This window comes from Canis lupus, chromosome 23 (assembly GCF_048164855.1).
Source record: "Canis lupus baileyi chromosome 23, mCanLup2.hap1, whole genome shotgun sequence".
In the NCBI taxonomy this organism is placed as follows: domain Eukaryota; kingdom Metazoa; phylum Chordata; class Mammalia; order Carnivora; family Canidae; genus Canis; species Canis lupus.
In genome coordinates this window covers 45,026,624-45,049,011 of record NC_132860.1, presented here as the reverse complement: position 1 = coordinate 45,049,011, position 22,388 = coordinate 45,026,624, and the positions used below count along the sequence as shown (strand labels likewise).

Sequence of the window (22,388 nt, the reverse complement as noted above, 5' to 3'; positions counted from 1 at the left end):
TAAGAAGGTGAAAAGAAAATATTCTTTATTAGTGGTCATTACTTAATCTGGTTTTAGAAATGATTCAAGATCTTTAGGTTACCAATATTTTCATCTACCTGATAAACACATAACAAACTTACACCAATGTCCCCACCATTCTAGACCCAAAATCCAGGTTAATAAGAAATCCTTATAAAAGCCAGAAAAAAGAAGTCACAGCGTATTTTTAAAAGCTACATTTTTGGTAGCAGTGTGTTTTGTTTGCTTGCTGGTTTGGCATGTTCTCTTTGTAGAGTGAGTTACAGGCTCATTTCTGAAGCAGCCATTATTTATACCATTCTGTAGACAAGTTAATGATGACACAGAGAATCAGGGTTATATAAATCAAAACTGAATGAATTAGAAGCTATTCCCTCAATATTTCACTTTCTGAGAACTAGTTTGGGGCAAGTTATTCAGTATGGCTGAATTGCCAAAAGAAGGAAAGCTTCACATGGGATGAGCCCATGCCCTTGCCATGACCAAAGCAAACTCAAACTCAGTAGACATGATGGGGACTCTCACTCTGCTTTCTTTTTTTTTTTTTTTTTTTTTTAAGATTTAATTTATTTATTCATGAGAGACAGAGAGAGAGAGAGAGAGAGAGAGAGAGAAAGGCAAAGACACAGGCAGAAGGAGAAGCAGGCTCCATGCAGGGAGCCTGACGTGGGACTTGATCCCGGGTCTCCAGGACCACACCCTGGGCTGAAGGCAGTGCTAAACCACTGAGCCACCCGGGCTGCCCTCACTCTGCTTTCTACTAACTTTTTATTCTGGTCATCATGCCATAATTAAATGAATTACATTTATTAAAAATAGAGAGCATACTAAGAAACTTTGGGGAGAGGGAAGCAAAATTGTAGGGGAAAGAGTAGCTGAATTAGAAATCAGCCAACATATTCCAATCAATGTTAACAATTAGTTAACTTTGTGACCTTGGGCAAGGCCTATCTTTTTGTATACTTTTGGTCAGAAGTAGATCTTGGTGAGAGAGTGCGAATGTGTCAATTAGAACATATTATTCCCACTTAGAAAAATTACCTTACATTACATAGAATTAAATAAATAACATAGACAATAACACATTAAAACAGAAATTTGGTGATGATAGTTCATGTCCCAGAGTCAGTTAAGCCAGGCTCTTAAATTTGATTAGCTAGATATATGGTGTATTCTTATAGAAATATACCAATAAGTCATATCATTCATTTTTAAATTAATTTAAATTAATTTGTGGTTTAGGGATCCCAGCCTTCAGAGATAGAGCTCCCCCAAGTTGCACTGGACCTTGCTGGCAGTCAACCAATGGCTTAGTTCATTCCCTCGGAAGGAAAGTTTTAGAGGACTTTCATTAGGCCAGGTGCCCCTGTGACTGAGGAAGGGTTCAGAGGAGACTGGGACCTCCTACAGTTTTAAGAATTTCTATGAGCTTATGTCAGCTTATGTTTTTAAACCTCTGATATACCATGCATTTTGTTGCTTTCTTCAAAATCGTCACTGCGCTTAAAATATCGTGGATCTTTATTGAGATACTTTTTAATATTGTCATCCAGATACCAGGATTCATTCTCATTAAATACCAAAAACAAGAGAACGAATTCATAATCAACATCGCTTCTTCTTCCCTTCTCATTCAACACTCCTTCTCTGCAAATAATCAGAGGACCCATCAAACCACTGTATGTATCCTGAAAGAAAAATAAACTGAATTAGATAAGCCTTTAAATAATTTAATAACACAGATTAAGTGCTAGTAAGAAAGTCATTATAAAAAGACTGTTGACAACAAAATAATAATTTTTTAGAAGATTTATTTATTCATTGGTGGGAGAGGAGCAGAGGGAGAGAGAGGGAGAGGAAGAGAGAGAAGCAGACTCCTCACTGAGCATCCCCTGTGCAGGGCTCAATCTCATGACCCTAAGATCACAACCTGAGTGAAAACCAAGAGTCAGCCACTTAACCGACTGCACCACCCAGGCACCCTTACCACAAAATATTACTAAGAAGCCCTGAAGATGTAGGAATGTTCCTAAAAATGAGCTACAGAGTCACTTCTTGCAGTACTGAATCTGTGTCCCTACCTCATCACTGAGTCTCCAGAGCACAGTCCAGTGGCTAGTACATAGAAGATGCTCAATAAATATTTCTTGAATAAATGAATGCTTATTTCTATTTTCCTGTTTGCTTTTCAAGTGAGACAATATATATACAGATGCTTATATTCCACTTTCTATGGGTAAAAGTGAACAAGGTAATTAGAAAATGATATAGGACTATGGATGACTTCCATGTCAAATTGTTCATCCCCAAGCTTTCTTCTGAAAGAAAATTCCTACATTTCCAACTGCTTATTTAGATATTCCACCTGAATGTGCATCCTGCAACAATTCAATCTGCTGAGCATTTTTAAGTGGATTTTATTTCCCTCAAAACATGTCTTCTCCTGAACTCCCTATTTCTGTTAATAGCACTATGCTATTTTCTGTCATTTAGGTCAGAAAATGATTTCAGTGTTTAATCTTTCCCTTATCCTCACCTTGTCCTATCTGTTTGCTGTCAAATCTTGCATTTCTTTTCCCTTCACAATGCCTCTTCATTCTGTGACTTTCTTTCCATTCCATTTGCCATACATCTAGTGTAGGATCTTACTGCCTTACCCTGGACTAGAAATTGGCTCCTCTCTGGTCTCTGGCTTACCTTACCTCCAGCCTATCCTTTTGACTACCATCAGATTAATCTCATCACTCCCATTCCAGCACTCTTCAGTGACTTCCTAGTGATATTCTTGATGGATAAAATACAAATCCTAGATAGTTCCTTAAGCCCCTCATGTGCTCCCCCAATGGATTTTTCTAGCTTAAGCTCCCCAAACTGCTTTCCTTTTGTACCTTATATGATAATCAGAAGGATGCTCAACATTTACTAGCAGTGTTCTCTCTTCTTAGACTCTCTTCTAAATGCCTCCTATATAGCCCTGTACTCCTATTGAACTCACCAGATGCTGAGTTGTTTTATAATTATGGGTGTGCACATGTATTATTTTCCCCAAAGATGATACATTCCTTCAAAACAATATTTACATTACTTTATATCACTCATAGAACTTGGTAGGGTCATTTATACATATTACAAGTGCTCAATAAATATTTATTGGGGTGTATAAAGAAATAAACAAATGCAGGTTGCTCATAATTCCAGTACATAACTTTATTTTTTCAAATGTCTTGTATTCCTCCCCTGAACCCTTGCACTGTCCAATACAACTCAAGGATGTTAACACAGCATCTAATATTTAAGAGGAAATTAGATAATCCTTCACCTTTTTTTAAATGATAGGTAATGTTTATATTATATATCAGATATGACTTTAGTTTGGATTTTGATTTATGACATATAATTAGAGACTAGTTGTTTTACATACACATATCTGACTCAAATTCAATATTGAATCTTTAATTGCTAAGTAAAATTAGTCTATTTGCCACTCAAATAGTTTGTAGTTTCAGTTATTATGTTTGGGGTCTGCTTTCTTTCCTGAGTCTGAATAGTAATGGTAGTGCTTTAAAAATCATAGAATTCACACATCAAAAACCATGATATAAGTTACATTAAAATATACTTTTTCTTTGTTTTATGATTATCTATTTACATATTCTCTTTTGCTTTCAGCTATCTTGTAAATTCTAAATTCAATTACTGAAACTTTGCGTTTTTATCTGGGTTTTTAAAACACATACTTTAGATTGAGGGTCAGCAAACTTTTTTTGGTAAAGCACCAGAGAGTAAATATTTTTTCTTTGTTGGCCATACTGTTTCTGTCACGACTACTGTTAACAAAGAGATGATAGACTCCAAATGGAGTCACTAATGCTAAGCCTATGTCACCAAAACGAGACTTAATATCTAACTTAATTATAGTTTCAACTTCTCCCAGGAGTGGAATCTTAATCTGGAGTTACCTGGAGTTACCTGGTTATCACTAGTGAGATAATCTGCCTCATAGACCTCTGCTATCCCCTAAAGGAAGGTGACCTTGCCACAAACAATCCATTTTTTACTAATAACTTTCTTTTTCCACCCCCCTTCTGCTACAAAAGTCTTCCATATGGAAGCTCTCTTCCATTAAAGCTCTCTTCTATCTGCTAGGTGGGATGCCGCTTGATTCATGAGTAATTGAATAAAGCCTGAAGGACCCGAAAATGTACTCAGTTGAGTTTTTTTTTTTTAAGATTTTATTTATTTATTCACAAGAGACACACACACGGAGAGAGGCAGAGACATAGGCAGAGGAGGAGAAGCAGGCTCCATGCAGGCAGCCCGATGTGGGACTCGATCCTAGTACTCCAGGATCACACCCTGAGCTGAAGGCAGATGCTCAACCACTGAGTCACCCAGGTGCCCCGAGTTTTGTTTTTTAAGAGAATTGGTATCAGTGATGGAATCCAAAGGACATTCCTGATGGCTTTAGGGACAATGAGAAACACAGGCATGATACCGGCAGACCCTTTGAATTCTCTTTCTTGCTGTTTCTGAGGGCTGTGGGTAAGCTTTTCTTGGGTTCGGAGCTCTACTCTTTGTGTCAAGCTCTCAATCTAATTAGCTTTCCATAGTTCCCCATTTGATTGGAATCCCCAACCTTTGATTCAGTCCTCAGATTCCACATAGGGAACTGCTACTGGCTGGAGTCAAACAGGATCTGACTTAAAACCTGGGCTCGGTCCAAAATAGATTTTTATTTAACTTTTTTTGTGTAAGTAAAGGCCATTGTTAAGCCAAAAGCTGCAAAATTGGTGGGCATGGGCTGAGCATTTAAAAGCTATTAGGGCATCTGCTATACCTGACTTTAAGACTTTAAGAATAGGTTGGACATGGAATGGGTTAGATTGACACTAGGTCACTCACCAACTTCAAGAAAATGTGTGTAACAAGGCACACTGGAAAACACTACATAATCCCCAACCCAGTAGCACATCCCCCTAAGTATTAGTTTGGCTCCAAGAGACCCAAGGGTTTAGCTTTAAAAGAAAAAAATCCTCAAATTCCAAAGAGTTGAGCATGCCCCCTTTTGGCACATCTGCTTATTTTATGTCTTAGAACTATGGTCCTAGAAGCTGTAAATAGTACCCAAATCGCAAAATCTAACTAAAGACAACCTAGAATTGCAATGGTCATTATGGGGAACATTCCAATGATACAAGATTTTTTATTTAAGAAGTGCACTTACAAACAAGGCTTTCCAAATCAAGCAAACAAAATGGGATGACTATTTAAACTGTCATGTAAAAACTTCCAAAAAGCTTTAAGATTCCAAAATAACTTCATTAAAAGTTTCCTCACAAAAGGCTAATGAAAAATTAAAGATGCAGAAGGTATCTAAAACAATACCAAGGCCTTCCTCATCACACTCTCCTAGGGGTCCATCATCAAAACTCTGGCCTAGAAATTGATGTCTCATTTTTAATCAACTGGGACATAAGGAGAAAGACTGTCCTCAAAGGTTTTGTGCATATCCTTCAATATTAACTCAAATGCCCCCATATCTACCTTCAGAGGAGGGTCCCCTATGGCCCCCTCCCAGAGTTGACAAGACTCTGATGGATTTTATGTATTGCTGTGTTATTCCCTTTAAAAGACCAGGGGAAACGAAAATTAAAATGAATTTAAAACCTTGCCAAATTCCAGTAGATAAAGGCTCTCTCTGTAGGAGCCTGCAGAGAGGGATCCTGAGAAAACTACCAGAAGCCAGAGAAGGGTAAGAATCCTTACCAGAGTCAGCTTTCCTGAACCTCTGTCTGTAGTGTCCAGTCAAGTGAGGAAAATAAACTTCATGTATCCTTTCCTTTCCAAATCCATACCTATTGGTTATTGATCATTTCTTTCCCAGGGATAGCTATTGCCTACTCACTTGCCTTGTTTTATGTCCTAAGAATTTGGCTTTCCACCTGCCTGGGACGTGCAGGTTGTCATTTCTTTCTGTTGGCAGTCTTTGGGTATGACTTTGGATCTTAGGAAAGTAGTAACATTTTTACCCTCTTTCAGGGACTGTTTTTTATATATGGGGTGGGGGGAGGTATCAATACTGCCAGAGATATTCTCATGGCTAAAAACTGACAAAATATTTACAAGAATTTTTTTTTTTTTACAAGAATTTTTAAAGTAGTTCTGTGGTGGGAGGTTGGCCAAATTGGAAGCTGATATTCAGAGCCTGGTAGAACCATTTTTTAGGTCTCCTTCCCCAAGCAAAAATAAAACTATGTATCCAGAGGGAAAGAAAAACATCTCAAACATTTGTAGAAGGATTTACTAAAACATTCCAGAGACAAACAGCTCTAAATCCAGGACACAGAAATCTTTTGATTTTCATCTTACTTGGAAATCCTCTCCTGATATATATTTTAAAAAGCAAATTGAAGATAATGATGTTAGGTGAGTAAATCAGCCTCTTGGTATTATTTAGGCTGCAATCCAATTCTTAGAGGAATTACAGCAACTACCTTTATCTCACATACCTTGACAAAACCAAAAATGCAGCTCTGGAAACAATTCAGAATCTACCTATTCTATTTACCACTCCCTCAAACCTCCCCTATTAATTGCAAAAGCCTTGTAAATATTGTAAAAATTCTAGCCTTAGGAAACAAATGTATTTTTGGAAGACCTTGCATTCTTTCCCTGTGCCTTTGAGATTGTAAATATTTTACGCCGTTCACTAGGAACTCTTATCTAGCCATCTCCTTGAAATACAAACTTCATGGAGGTAATTCTTATCAAAGAAAAACAAGGAGGTGAAGACTTTCTTTGGAACTTGGGCAAATGAAAAATCATAATTGTCTTCTCCACAAATATTAATAAAAAACTTTGACCATCCTAATAGGTAACTTTAACTTCTTCCATCTACCAGAAACAGGATTTGGATCCAACTTCTTTTATACTAGTGGATTTTGTATTATTGTGCTTGAATCATTGCAAAATATTAGAACAGAATCTGTAAGGTCTCTCTCTCTCTCTCTCTCTCTCTCTGTGTGTGTGTGTGTGTGTGTGTGATAGATGTGTGATATTTTCTACCTGGGGATGGTATTGCCAAAATAAATTTGTAAAAGAGCTCTAACTGACTTATAGAAAATTAAGTACTTACATGAATTAAGTATTTATAAAATTCTCAAAAATACAATAGAAGCTAACCCAATTGCTTTTTGGGTTTATGTGATCTGGAAAAATATTCAGTATTAAAGCTAATTTAAGTCTGATGGCTTAATTAAAAAATGTACATGTCTTTAGAATTATGTAATGCAAACCTACTTTGCATTATCCAACTTTTATTCTACCTGGCTTTATTGGTCAAATAAGTCATATTACCGCTGTTAAAAATTTTGTCAGCAAGAAAAATAACTTTTATGATGAAGTTTTTATAATTAATCTAAACATAATTGTTGAAAACAAGTGAATTAATTAGATGTAACTGGACTTAGAGTTTTTAGGTGAACTTTTTTTAATGTTTGAGGTTTTTATTTAAATTCTAGTTAGTTAATATACAGTGTAATACTAGTTTCAGGAGCAGAATTAAGTGATTCATCACTTACACATAATACCCAGTGCTCATCACAAGTGCCCTCCTTAATAAACCCTCACCATCTAACCCATCACCTCCACTTCCCTCCATCAGTCCTCAGTTTGTTCTCTTACGGTTGGCTTCCCTCTGTCTTTATCCTCCTTCCCCTTTGTTCATCTCTTTTGTTTCTTAAATTCCACATATGAGTGAAATCATATGATATTTGTCTTTCTCTGACTGACTTATTTCCCTTAACATAATACTCTCTAACTCCATCCACATCATTACATATGACAAGATTTCATTCTTTTTGATGACTGAGTAATATTCCATTACACACACACACATCATTTATTCTTCATTAATCAATCAATGGAAACTTGAGCTTGGCTCAAGTTTGGCTATTGTTGATCATGGTGCTATGAACATCAGGGTGCATGCACCCCTTTGAATTTATATTTTTATATCCTTTGGGTAAATACCTAGTAGCGCAATTGCTGGATCCTAGGGTAGTTCTATTTTTAACTTTTTAAGGAACTTCCATCTTGTTTTCCAGAGTGACTGTACCAGTTTGCATTCCCACCAACAGTGTAAAAAGGTTTCCCTTTTTATTCATCCTTGCCAACATCTGTGGTTTCCTGTGTTGTTAATTTTAACCATTCTGACAGGTAGTGAGGTGGAATCTTATTGTGGTTTTGATTTGTATTCCCTGATGATGAGTGATGTTGAGCATCTTTTCATGTTTCTGTTGGCCATCTGGATATCTTTTATGGAAAAATGTCTATTCATGTCTTCTGAGCATTTCTTAACTAGATTATTTAATTTTGGGGTGTTAGGTTATATAAGCTTTTATATATATTTTGGGTATAACCCAGAGATGTCAATTTGCAAATATCTTCTATTCTGTTGGTTGCCTTTTAAAGGTTTTATTGATTATTTCCTTTGCTGTGCAGATTTTTTTAAAAGAGATTTTTAAAATTAATCAATTAATTTATATATGTAAGAGGATGGTGGGGCCAGAGGGAGAGAGAGAATCTCAAGCAGACTCTGTGCTGAACAAAGAACCTGATTTTGGGGGGGGGGTAGATCTCACGACCTTGAGATCATGACCTGATCCAAAATCAAGAGTCAGATGCTTAACCAACTAAGCTACCTAGGCACCCCCAGAAGCTTTTTATCTTAATGAAATCCCAATAGTTCGTTTTTGCTTTTGTTTCCCTTGCCTCCAGAGATGAATCTAGTAAGAAGTTGCTACAATGTCAAAGAGGCTGCTGCCTGTGTTCTCCTCTAGGATTTTGGTGGTTGTCTCATTTTCATCCATTTTGAATTTATTTTGTATATGATGTAATAAAGTTTCCAGTTTTATTTTTATCACTGTCCAGTTTTCCCAACACCATTTGTTGAAGAGACTGTCTTTTTTCCACTAGATATTCTTTCCTTGTCAGAGATTAGTTGACCATATAGTTGTGGGTTCATTTGTGTATTTTTATTCCATCCTCTGATCTATGTGTCTATATTTGTGCCAGTACCATACTGTCTTAATGATCACAGCTTTGTAATATAGCTTGAAGTCTGGAATTGTGATACCTCCAGGTTTGCTCTTCTTTTTCAAATTTTCTTTGGCTATTCAGGGCCTTTGTGGTTTCATACCTTCAACAATAATGGTATTTTACGGAATGTCTACTTAAATAGTCTTTCCACATCTTTTTGGTAACTTAAAACCTTTGAGTTTTGCTAAGTGAAATGAAATGATAAATAGTAATTTAATATCTAGATCATTTCCAGATAAGATAAAATACTGAAATGCTAATTACTGAACATGGGTTTACTTACTTTTTTTTTTTTTAATTTCTCATTACCAGGAAATTTGAGACATTTGGGTCTATTAGTAAACAAGTTTTATGCCACATGAAAAATTTACTGTGAGGAAGAACATATTTCCACAAATCATAAAATGTATGTATAAATTTGGCAAACCACAATGCTAGTGTAGAAGACAGTTAACAATTGTTTGCTTTTTAAATTTTTTCACTAGGAATTAAGGTGTTAAAAATTCAATATATATGCAGGATGCCTGCGTGGCTCAGCAGTTGAGTGCCTGCCTTTGGCCCAGGGCATGATCCCGGGGTCCTGGGATAGAGTCCCCCATCAGTCTCCCTGCATGGAGCCTGCTTCTCCCTCTGCCTGTGTCTCTGCCTCTGTGTGTGTCTTTCATGAATAAATAAAATATTTTTAAAAATTCAATATATGCAAGCTTCTAGAAACAATAAGGGACACAACTCTGTTTGCAAGGAAACTAGACTGTGTGTTTTTTATAAAAGAAGGTCTGAGAAATGGGGATACATTTTGTTGAGAGAAAAGAAAGTAATTTTGCCCTAGGTGGTGCTGGTTATTTCAAACTAGGATGAGGAAAAACAAGGACAAAATTTGGAGGTAAGAAAGGAAGTTGTAGAAGGTTTGTAAGAAGGAATTTTGGGAAAGAAATTTTATGTGGGTAAAGCTGGCTAAGACTATAATAAATTTAAATTTAAAAATATTTTAATAGTGAGAGTACACTGATATATGGGAAATATGATATATAATATATGATATATGGGAAATTCCACTGGCCTCATGGAATGAATTTGGAAGTTTTCCTTCCACTTTTATTTTTGGAATAGCTTGAGAAGAATAGATATTAATTCTTATTTAAATGTATCATAGAATTTACCTGTGAAGTAATCTGATCCTCAACTCTTGTTTGTGGGAGTATTTTGATTACTGATTCAATTTCATTACCAACAATTGGTCTGTTAAAATTTGCTATTTTTTCCTGATTTAGTTTTTGAATATTTTGTTTGTTTTATTGCTTTTATTTTTTTTTCCAGTTTTTGAATATTATATGTTTCTGGGAACTTATCCATTTCTTCTAGGTCATCCAATTTGTTCAATAATTTTTCATAAATTCTCATGTAATCCTTTATAGTTCTGTGGTGTCAGTGTTTATTTCTCCTTTTTCATTTCTGATTTTTATTTGAGTCCTCTCTCTTTTTTTCTTAATGTGTCTAAAGGTTTATCAATTTTGTTGATCTTTTCAAAGAACCAGCTCAAGGGTTTGTTGATTTTGTCTACTGTATTTTTTAATCTATTTTTTATTTAGTCTCTGTTTCACTTCTTTCTGCTCTGACCTTTATTATTTCTTTTCTTCTACTATTGTTGGGCCCTGTTCTTCATTTTCTAGCACCTGTAGCTGTACGCTAGATTATTTGAGATTTATCTTGCTTCTTGAGGTATTGCCATAAACTTCTCTCTTAAAACTGCTATGGCTGCATCCCAAAGATTTGGGGCCATTGTATTTTCATTTTCTTTTGTCTCCATGTATTGTTTCTGTTTTCCCTTTGATTTCTTGATGGACCCATTTATCGTTTGGTAGCATGTTGTTTAGCCTCTTTTCAGGATTTTTTCCTGTTCTTGGCTTCTAGTTTCATATAGTTGTGGTCAGAAAGGATGCTTGATATGATTTCAATCTTCTTAAATTTATTGAGACAAGTTTTGTGGCCTAACGTGATCTGTCCTGGAAAATGTTCCATGTGCACTTGAAAAGAATGTGTATTCTGCTGTTTGGGGATGAAATGTTCTGTACATATCAGTTAGGTCAAAGCCATTGTTTCCTTGTTGATTTTCTGTCTGGATCTATCCATTCTTTTAAGTCCCCTACTATTATTGTATTATGTCAATTTCTCCTTTTATGTCTGTTGCTTTATTTATTTAGGTACTCTATGTTGGGTGCATAGATATTTACAATTATTTTATCCTCTTGTTGTTTCCTTTATCATTGTGTAATGCCTTTCTTTGCCTCTTGCCATAGCCTTTCTTTTAAAGTCTATATGTCTGATATAAGTATTGCTACCCTGCCCTTTTTTTTCACTTCCGTTTGCTTGTTATATTTTTCTAGCTCTTTGTTTTCAGTCTCTATGTATCTTTATATGTGAAGTGAATGTCTTATATGTAGCACATAGATGGGTCCTGCATTTTTAACCATTCAGTCACCCTATGTCTTTTAATTGTAGCATTTGTTACATTTATATTTGAAGTATTATTGATAGTATATATTTATTGCCCTTTTGTTAATTGTCTTCTGCTTGTTTTTAGGATTTTCTCTATTCTTTCTTCTCTTGCTCTCTTCCCTTGCAGTTTGATGGCTTTCTTTAGTGTTATGCTTGGATTCCTCTCTCTTCATTGTTTGTGTATCTATTATAAGTTTCTGATTTGTGGTTACCATTCGATTTATATGTTATATCTTATGTGTATAGCAGTTTATGTTGTTAAAGGTTGCTTAAGCTCAAACATATTATAAAAGCACTAAATTTCTACTTCTTTCCACATTTTATGCATGTGATCTCATATTTTGTATCTTTTTATCTTGTGTTTCCTTTGACTAATTTTTGTAGATATAATTGATTTTTACTACTTCTGTGTTTTAACCTTCATACTGGCTTTATAAGTGATTAATCTACTACCTGTGCTATATGTTTGCTTTTGCCTGTGAAATTCTTTCATAATTTTCTTCTTGCTATGGCCTTTTTTTCATTCAAAGAATTTCCTTTAACATTTCTTCTAAGGCTGGTTTAATGGTGATAAACTTAACTTTTGTTTTTCTGGAAAACACTTTATCTCTCTTCCTATTGTGAATGATAAATGATAACTTTACTGCATAGTGTATTCTTGGTTGCAGGTTTTTGCCTTTCAACACTTTGAATATATTATGTCACTCCCTTCTGACTTGGAAAGTTCTTGTTGAAAAATCAGCTGATAGCCTTATGAGGTTTCCCTTGCACGTAACTGTTTTCTTTTCTCTTGCTGCTATTAAAATCCTCTCTTTATCATTACTTTTTGCCATCTTAATTATTATGTGTCTTAGTGTGCATATCCTTGAGTTAATCTTATTAGAAGCTTTCTGTGCTTCCTGACTCAGGACATCTGTTTTTTTCCCCAGATTTGGGAAGTTTTCAGCTATTATTTCTTCAATTAAGTTTTATTCTCCTCTTTCTCTATCTTCTCTGGGGCCCCTATAATGTGAGTGGTATTATGTTTGATATTGTCACTGAGTTCCTTTAATGTATCCTCATTTTTAAATTATTCTTTTGATTTTATTTTTTTTAATTTCTCTATTTGGTTGCTTTCCATTATCCTGTCTTCCAGATCACTGATCCATTCTTCTGCATTCTATAATCTGCTGTTGACTCCCTGTAGTGTGCTTTTTAAATTTCAGTTATTGAATTCTTCATCTCTGACTGGGTTGGGTTTGTTTGGTTTTTTGTTTTGTTTTGTTTTTTGTTTTTTGTTTTGTATTTTCTATCTCTTTGTTGAAGTGTTTGTTGAGTTCATCAACTCTTAAGTCCAGTATCTTTATGACCATTAGTTTGAATTGTTTATTAGGCATATTGCTTATCTCCATTTCATTCATCTCTTTTGCTGTGATTGTGTCTTATACTTTCATTTGAGACATATTCCCCTCTCTCTTCATTTTGTCTCTCTATGTTTGTTTTTATGTATTAGGGAGATCAACCACATCTCCTGCTCTTGAAAGTATTAGCCTTAGTAGAAGAGGTCCTGTGGCACCCTGTAGCACATTGCACTCTGGTCACCAGAACTAGGTGATACAGAGGTGTCCCTTATGTGGGTTGTGTGCCTCATACTGTTGTGGCAAAGATGTGCTTACCTTCAGAGCAGTGAGTTATAATGATCTGTTTTGCCTGCTGTGGATGCACTGGGCAGGCTTTGGTCCCTGTGCCATTGAAGGGTCTGTCTAAGGCTGCTATGGGTTCATAGATGGGGAAAGATCAGCATGTTATCCTGATACCAAAACAGATAAAGACACTACAAAAACAAATCAAAACCCAAACTATAAGCCAATATCTCTAATAAACATAGATACAAAAATCCTTAACAACATATTAGCAAACAGAATTTAGCATTACAGTTAAATTCATTCATCACATTCAAGCAGGATTTATTCTAGGGATTTAAGGGTGGTTCAATATTTGCAAACCGATGTGATATATCATATTACAAGAGAAAAGATAAAAATCATATGATCATCTCAATAGATGCATAAAAAGCAATTGACAAGATACAACATGCATTTATGATCAAAACTCTCAACAAAATGAGTCTAGGAGGAATATATCTCAACATATTAAAGTCCATATATGAAAATCCCACAGCTAACATCATCTTCAATGGTGAAAAAACTGAGAGATTCACCTGTGATCAGGAACAAGACAAAAATGTCCACTCTCACCATTTCTATTCAACATAGTACCAGAAGTCCTAGCCATAGCAAAGAGATGAGGAAAAAAAAAAAAGTCATCCAAATTGGTAAGGAAGATGTAAAACTGTCACTAATTGCAGATGACAAGATGATAGCATCATGTCCTAAAGAAAACCTGAAAGACCCCACCAGAGAACAATTAGAACTTATAAATGAATTCAGTAAAGTTTCAGAATACAAAATAAATGTACAGAAAACTGTTGCATTTCTATACACTAATAGTGACGTATAGAAAGAGAAAGTAAGAAAATAATTCTTTTATAATTGCATCCAAAAGAGCAAAATATTTATTTATTTATTTATGATTTATTTATTTATTTATGATAGACATAGAGAGAGAGAAAGAGAGAGAGGCAGAGACACAGGAGGAGGGAGAAGCAGGCTCCATGCAGGGAGCCTGATGGTCGGACTCCATCCTTGGACTCCAGGATCGCTCCCTGGGCCAAAGGCAGGCACTAAGCCACTGAGCCACCCAGGAATCCCCCAAAAGAGCAAAATATTTAGAACTAAAATTAACCAAAGAGGTGTAAGACCTGCACTCTGAAAACTATAAAGCATTGATGAAAGGAACTGAAGATGACACAAACCAATGGAAAGATATTCCATGCTTATGGATCGGAAGAATAAATGTTGTTAAAATGTCTATACTACCCAAAGCAATCTACAGATTCAATGCAATCTCTATCAAAATACCAACAGCACTTTTTACAGAGGTAGAAGTAATAATACTAAAATTTGTATGTAACCACAAGATTGCAAATTTTCAAAGCAATGTTGAGAAAGAACAAAACTGTAGGTATCACAATCCCAGATTTCTTGATATACTATAAAGCTGTAGTAATCAAAATAGTATGATACTGGTACACAAATAGACACACAGATCAATAGAACAGAATAGAGAGACTAGAAATAAACTCATGATTACACAGTTAATTTATCTATGGCAAAGGAGACAAGAATATACAGTGAGGAAAAGACAGTCTCTTCAATATGCTGGGAAAATTGGACAGCTAATTGAATGCAAAAGAATGAAACTGAGTGGGCCACTTTCTTACACCATACACAAAAATGAACGGAAATATATTAGAGACCTAAGTGATACCTGAATCCATAAAATGCCTAGAAGAAAACAGATAAGACTCTCTTTGACATCTGCCTTAGCAACATTTTTCTAAATATATCTCCTCAGGCAAGGGAACAAAAGCAAAAAATAAACAATTGTGACTACACCAAACTAAAAATCTTTTGGACAATGAACAAAACCAGTAACAAAATGAAAAGGCAACCTAATGAATGGGAGAAGATACTTGCAAGTGATTTTTCAATTAGCGATTAATATTAAAAATATATAAAGCACTTATAAAATTCAACACCAAAAAAACACAAGTAGCCAAATTTAAAAATGGGCAGGGGATTTGAATAGGTATTTTTCCAAAGAAGATATACAGATGACCTACAGACACATGAAAAGATGATCAAATTTACTAGTCATCAGGGAAATGCAAATCAAAACCACAATGAAATATCACCTTCCACTCATCAGAAGAACTAGAATAAAAAAGATAAGAAATAACAAATATTGGTGAGGATGTGGAGAAAAAGGAATCCTCTTTCACTGATGATGGGAATGTAAATTGGTGTAGCCACTGTGGAAAACAGCAAGGAGATTACTCAAAAAATTAAAAACAGGGGAGCCCCGGTGGCTCAGTTGGTTGGCATCTGCCTCCGGCTTAGGTCATGATCCCCAGGTCCTGGGATAGAGCCCCACTTGGGGCTCCTTGCTCATCAGGGGACCTACTTCTCCCTCTCCTCCCTGCTCATGCTCTCTCTCACCATTTCTGTCTCTCTCTCTCTCTCAAATAAATAAATAAATAAATAAAATCTTCTAAAAAATTAAAAAAAAGAAATGCTATATGATCCAGTAACTACTGGGTATTACCCAAGGAAAATAAAACCACTAATTCAAAAAGATATATGAATCCCTATGTTTATTGCAGCATCATTACAATAGTCAAGATATGGAAGCAACCCAAGTGTTCATTTATAGAGAAATGGATATAGAAGAAGTGATATATATATATATGAATATATATAACATATATATGACAATTACCCATCATGTTATAATGTATATATATATATGATTATTACCTATAAAAAAGAATTTGTGAGACTTTGTGACAGCATGGATGGACCTAGAGGATAGTACACTAAGTGAAATATATCAGACAGGGAAATTACCATATGATTTCACTTCTAAAAAGTGAAAAAAATCTAAAACCTAAAAATGAACAGAGAAAGAAACAAAGAACAAACAAGCAAACAAACAAAACCAAGAGTCTTAAATACAGAGAACAAACTGGTGGTTGCCAAAGAGGCAGTGGGTAGGTGAGTGGGTTAAATAGATAAAGGAGATTATAGGGTACTAACTTCTAGTTATACAATAAATTAATTTAGGGAATGAAAAGCACAGCATAGGAAATATTGTCAATAATATTGTAATAATGTTGTAGGGTGACAATAACTAACACTTATTGTGGTGAGTATTGAGTGATATATAGAATTGTTGAGTCAATATGTTGTATCCTTATAACTAATAGTATGTTAATTATACTTTTTTTTAAAAGTACACTGGTATAAAGTTAGAATTTGATTTCTTCTCTGTTAAAAAGACAAAGTTTTCTTGGATAATTGGTTCACTCTTGACAAAAGATAATAAAAGTTTGTGTGTGTGTATGTGTGTGTGTGTGTGTATGTGTTACCTTTTAAGTAATCTGCCTAGAAAACAAAAATTCTGTCTTATCAAAATAATTTTCTGTTTCATATCATCTTTATCAAGTCTTTGTTTACTTAAGAGAACTGAGTCTTCTCCACTAAAAGAGCTAAAACTATTTTAGAACTATTTAACATTCTGTATTTGCCTTGTAAAGCCTTTATCACTATGGTTAAATGGATAACTATTTACTGTTTCACAGAGACCTATGATCTTATTTGGCCAAGTGTTTTAAAATCTTTTGATATTTTTGAGAAACTTCCCAAAAAGCAGATTCTAAATGAAGTCTTTATGGCCTTGGACCAACTTTGGAATATTTTGAGAGGGTCCCTGGAAGATTTCAAAAGATTTGTTCTCAGAGCACCTGGGTGGCTCAGTCAGTTGAGCATCCAACTCTTGGTTTCAGCCCTGGTTGTGATCTCAGGGTTATGAGATTAAGCCCTGCCTCAGGCTCTGAACTTGGCAAGGAGACTTCTTGGGATTCCCTCTGCCCCCCCCCCCCTTCACTCTCTCTCTTTCTCAAATAAATAAATAAATAAATCTTTTTTTAAAAAAAGATTTGTTCTCTCTCCTTATTAAAAGAGAGATGTTAAACTAAGTATATTTGATGTTGAATTACATGGGAAACATTGTGAAATAAGAAGTATATCCTTATATTTATATAGATATATATTATAAATGTTTTAGAAATTGTATAAAATTCCTAGAAATTTGATATATCCTAATATAATGTTATCAATCATAATTCCAGTTATTATTTTAAAATGTTCATGTTACAGAAATAACCAAATTTCCTTGTGAATTCCATGATAATGAATTCCTATTAGATCTTTAATTATGGACAATTTTAAAGTATTTTATTATTCACAGAGAGTTATTTTTCTCTGATATTTTTGTAAGAGTGAAACTCATGGGAAGGGCCTTATCAAGTGGTCCTGACCACTGATACTTCTGTAAACTAGATCTTGAGTATGTCTCAAGGCTGAAGAAGGCTCCACCTGACATCTCATCCTGTATTAACATTGGAGATTTTCCAATCAAATGGACTAGGAAAAGAAATAGCCTACATTGAGATAGATTGCTTCCATCCAAGATACCACACCAAAGCTTCATACTTTAACTAAAAATGAAACCTTCCTTCTTCTCTTTCTTTCCTTTATTCTGGCATTGGTCTGGAAAGATAACACTATCAACCATATCTCCCAGGCCCTGGTTAAGGAGGAGTAACCTTTCAGACCGCTAGATTTGTTATCAAATCTTCTGTCCATGATGCTAAAGACCCTGTGGTCCTCCTTCTGAGCAATTTTTCTTCTATTCTTATTTTTCTTTTTTTTATTTATGATAGTCATACACAGAGAGAGAGAGAGAGAGAGAGAGAGAGGCAGAGACACAGGTAGAGGGAGAAGCAGGCTCCATGCACCGGGAGCCGACGTGGGACTCGATCCCGGGTCTCCAGGATCGCACCCTGGGCCAAAGGCAGGCACCAAACCGCTGCGCCACCCAGGGATCCCCTTTTTCTTCTATTCTTAATCGACCCTTCACATTACCATTTAGGAGTCAATTACAAAGCCCAATTTTTATGGTCAGAATATCCATGTCTTGTTTTTACCTTTCTCCAATTATGACTGTACTTTGTCTAGTTAAACACAAATGCCTATGCAAGTTATGGTATATTTACACTTCTACATTCTTATGATTATTTGAATCAGACCTGTCCCAATCACAAAAAGATCTAATAGCAGTACCCATCTTTGCAAGGCAAAAATTGTTCTGCATCATAGGATAGCCTTTTATTATCTTCTAGCTGAACAAAGAAGAATCTGTACTGTGGCCAACACCACTTGCACCTCAATAGCATTTGTGGGGAAGTTGAGGCTGAGACACACAAAACCTGATTAAGCCACTTGGCTTAAGAAAATGACTCCTTCAATGTAGACTTTCTTTGCCTTATTTGATTTGGATTGGTTTGTGCTTTGGGGATAATGGCTCCAAAATGCACACCAGACAGTGGGGATTATCACAGTAGTCTCCCCGGTGCACTGTATTCCTTCAAAAGCTTGAAATGCATGCTCATAGCTGCTAAATGATCTTGCTAAGACTGGAATACCAGAAGAAAAAAGAAAAGAGAGAATGACTAACCTAAGAAATGTGAACATGGTATTGTGACCTACGAATACCACAGAGTTTCAACAAAAAACATCATGACCTGTGAATACCACACAGAGGATCAACAACAACAACAAAAAAATTGTGAGAGTTTCAGAGCAGTAGCTGGGAGAGGTGCTAATGCCTTAAATTTTTTTTTAGCACATCTCTCAGTCATAATGAGAGTCTGATCAAAAGGGGGGAAATTGTTTAAAAAGAGAGACAATGGATCCAAAATGAAGTCACCTATACTAAGCTCGCATCATCAAACCAAGACTTAATTCCTAGATTAATTACAGTTTCTCTTGCAGGAATGGAATCTTAAACTAGTCAATCATTAGCATTAGTGAGTTAATCTGCTTGATAGACCCCCAAAAAGAAGGTGACCTTGCCATAAATAATCCACTCTTTGCTAGTAACTTCCTTGTTTTGCCCCCTTCTGCCTATAAAAGTCTCTCATTTTGTACAGTTCTTCAGAGAACCTTCCTATCTGCTAGATGAGGAGCTGCCCAAGACACGAATTGTTGAGTAAAGCCAATAAGATCTTTAAAATTCACTCCGTTGAATTCTGTTTTCTTAATACCACTCAATTCAACCATAGACAATATTAACAAATATGTGTGGCCATAGTTTGAGATCCTTGCTCTCAACCATTACACCCTTCACATATACTCACCAATGTGATAACTTGAATAATTAATTTAAAGTCATATTACTTTAAGCATTTTGGTTGCTCTCTCAATCTTACCTTCACAAAGTTTACTGTTGAATAGTAAACCCATGGAATACAATTTGGGTCATTTGGTCCTGGACCAGACCTTTTAGGGACATTCCACCTGTAAGTATTTATTTCTCCTGAAAAAAAGGAGAAGAAATAGAATTTACTAGTGTTACTTCTGTTTTAGATGTTTTACCTGAAGAAATAACAAACAGATCGTTATATATTTTGGTTAATGTTTATTGCTGGGGAGAGTTATTCATTAAAAATGTCCTGATTAACCTTACATCTTGATTTTCTGAATTTGCAAAATGGCAGATTTTTCATTCCAGACTACAACTTTCTTTCTAATGTGCCCTTTCTATTATCAACAGATGTTTATTCAAGACATAAAGACTTACTGTATTCCTCACTATTTTTTCTCCTCACATTTGATATCTCCCTCCCAAGAGGTGGGCTTGAGCACACTTGAGTTACTGTGGGACTCAAACCTGATTTCTGATTGAACCATCAGGGAGCTTTGTAAGCTTTTACTGCTGAGGTCTCATCTCAAGCCAAAGAAATTAAAATATCTGGAACGTAGGACTAGGGCATCAGTGTTTTTTTAAAGCTTCTCAGGTGATTCTAATGTGCAGATAAGTGACATCTACTTAGAACCAGAGAAAATCAGAGAGACTGAGTTCCAAATCTCAACCCTGTCACTTCCTATTTACCTAACTTTTGACAAACTGCTTAACTTCACTGACTTTTAGTCTCCTTACTTGTAAAGTAGGTTAGTCATCCCACTCTTCAGATTGTTGTAAAGATTAAATAAAATAAAATACCTACATTAGTGCCTCTCATGAAGGCGGTTCATAAATGTTCATTTCTATATATGCTAATAACAAATGAATGCCAGGTATCACATTTATGCTTTCCCTGTGGCTGACCCAGAGTCTTGCAGAAGTGTCACAGATAAATTTACACAAATTAGCAAAATAATCACATTGTAAAAGTTTCAAATAAAAGCCACATTATCTCCTTTTGGACTATCTAGATCTCATCCCAACCTCATCAGGACATATAGCTTATAGCTGAAGGCAATCCACAAGGCAAAACAAAAAAGATGCTTACATGTAACTTGTTCCATTTGCTCATACACCAGTAGGTTAGCAATATAACCTTAGGTCTAGTTTCCATTACCTGTCATTATAGTGCCCCTCTTCCTTGTTAACATCAAAATAAATTGCTGATACGTAGCTTCCTAAATGCAAATGGCTAAGGGGTGGTGTTATTAAAGTTGGGATGATCCATTATTCACCCCAGTGGAGAGCACAGCTCTAAATAAAAGATGTTCCGTACATGTTCGTTCAGTGGCATCATGGAAAAGAAGAAGGGGAAGAAATTTGAGAGGGTTTGCTTTTCTAATCTCATGCATGCCTGGATTAACCATTCTTCTTCAACTTTTCTGGATTTTGTGTACAAGACTAATTTCTTGCTCCTACCCTCAATCTCTGGGCTCTTCCAAGCCTTTCATCTTTGTCAGAGATCCTTGTGGGGATTCTCTCCTTCAGAGTTCCAGTGAGAAAAATGCCCCTTTGCCACATTCTGATCATTGTTCCCTCTACCTGCCCACCCCACCCCCCAAACTCCATCAAGGGCCCTAAGAAGGGCAGTCAGCACAGAAGAGCTATGTCCCTTGCCAGTCCTCACCATCAGGGCACAGCAGCCTGTGGGGCTCACCCCAGCTGGCCCACAGCCTTGTTAGAACCCTTCCTCATGCCTGATTGACACTTTTCTTCCCCCTTCCAGAGTTGCTTTTAACTATCAAAAATGAATGACTTTAAAAAAAAAATGAATGACTTTAAAAAAATGAATAACTCTAATTGCTTTTTTGACCCATTTAAAACAATCTCCCTCTTCATAAAAGCAAGACATCCATTACAGAAAATGTTGAAAGTAGAAACAATGTGAAGAAGTTGGAAGGAGTATCACTGTTATTACTTAAAATACTACCCCAAAGATATAACCATTATTAGCATTTTGGCTTATTTTCATTTTAATCTTTGTTCTATACTTGTATTTTGCTTAATATGATGCCACAAGTTTCCCCCATGTCATTAAAACCTTCTTAAATATCATTTAATGGCTGTGTAATAGATCATTGTAGGGAAATTCCAAAATATGTTTAAGTATCTAAATGTCTATAGACATTTAAAACGTTCATGAGAAATTTCTTGAAGCAGCAAAGCACAGGCTTCTGAATTAGGGGTACGTAGGGTATGAAGCAGCAGGAGAGGTTGGAATTGGGCCAGTGAAGATTTCCTTTCCTCAGTCCCATCCTTGTAGGAATACCTTGCTAACTTTTTCTAGCGATCCATTAGATTGCTTTCTTTTCTTCCTTCTATGCATCTTTAAAATTTTAAAAGTTTATAAGACCTTTATTGTAATTACTATAATATTTAGTCATATATACATATGAATTCATAAATATGTTCATATATATTCATATATATACACATATGAAGTAAAATGGAATATAATTCCTTTGTAATTATACCTATGATTGCTCTCAATTTCATAACTGAAGTTCATAGAGACTCTTGACATTTACTACAACCACATCTCAACTGTGTAAATGTTATGTGAAGCTCTTTAAGTTATGATATTTTCTCTCCCTTCAATGCTAACTTTCCCTAATTACTCCTTTCTTTATTTGTTCCAAATCAATCAATCAATCCTCATGGATTTTCTTTCTCTGAAACTTTTATGAACACTCCCAGATACATTCTTAAAACCCTTCACCACTTAGAATTTCATTATGTATAATTCACATTACTACTGAAATGATTAGTCTTATCTTTTTTTCTTCCAAACTAATTTTGAACAA

The 22,388-nt window shown here is 35.4% G+C and overlaps 1 protein-coding gene across 1 annotated transcript in view; it reads right to left on the bottom strand.

Moving 5' to 3' along the window:
- HEPHL1 (hephaestin like 1) overlaps positions 1–22,388 on the bottom strand; it is a 93,856-nt gene that overhangs the window by 8,202 nt on the left and 63,266 nt on the right. The window contains exons 15-16 of the mRNA XM_072795021.1: positions 19,550–19,656; positions 1,487–1,709 (exon numbers count right to left, since the gene is read on the bottom strand). Of these exons, the coding sequence (XP_072651122.1) occupies positions 1,487–1,709; positions 19,550–19,656 (330 nt within the window). The remainder of the gene's footprint in view (positions 1–1,486; positions 1,710–19,549; positions 19,657–22,388) is intronic.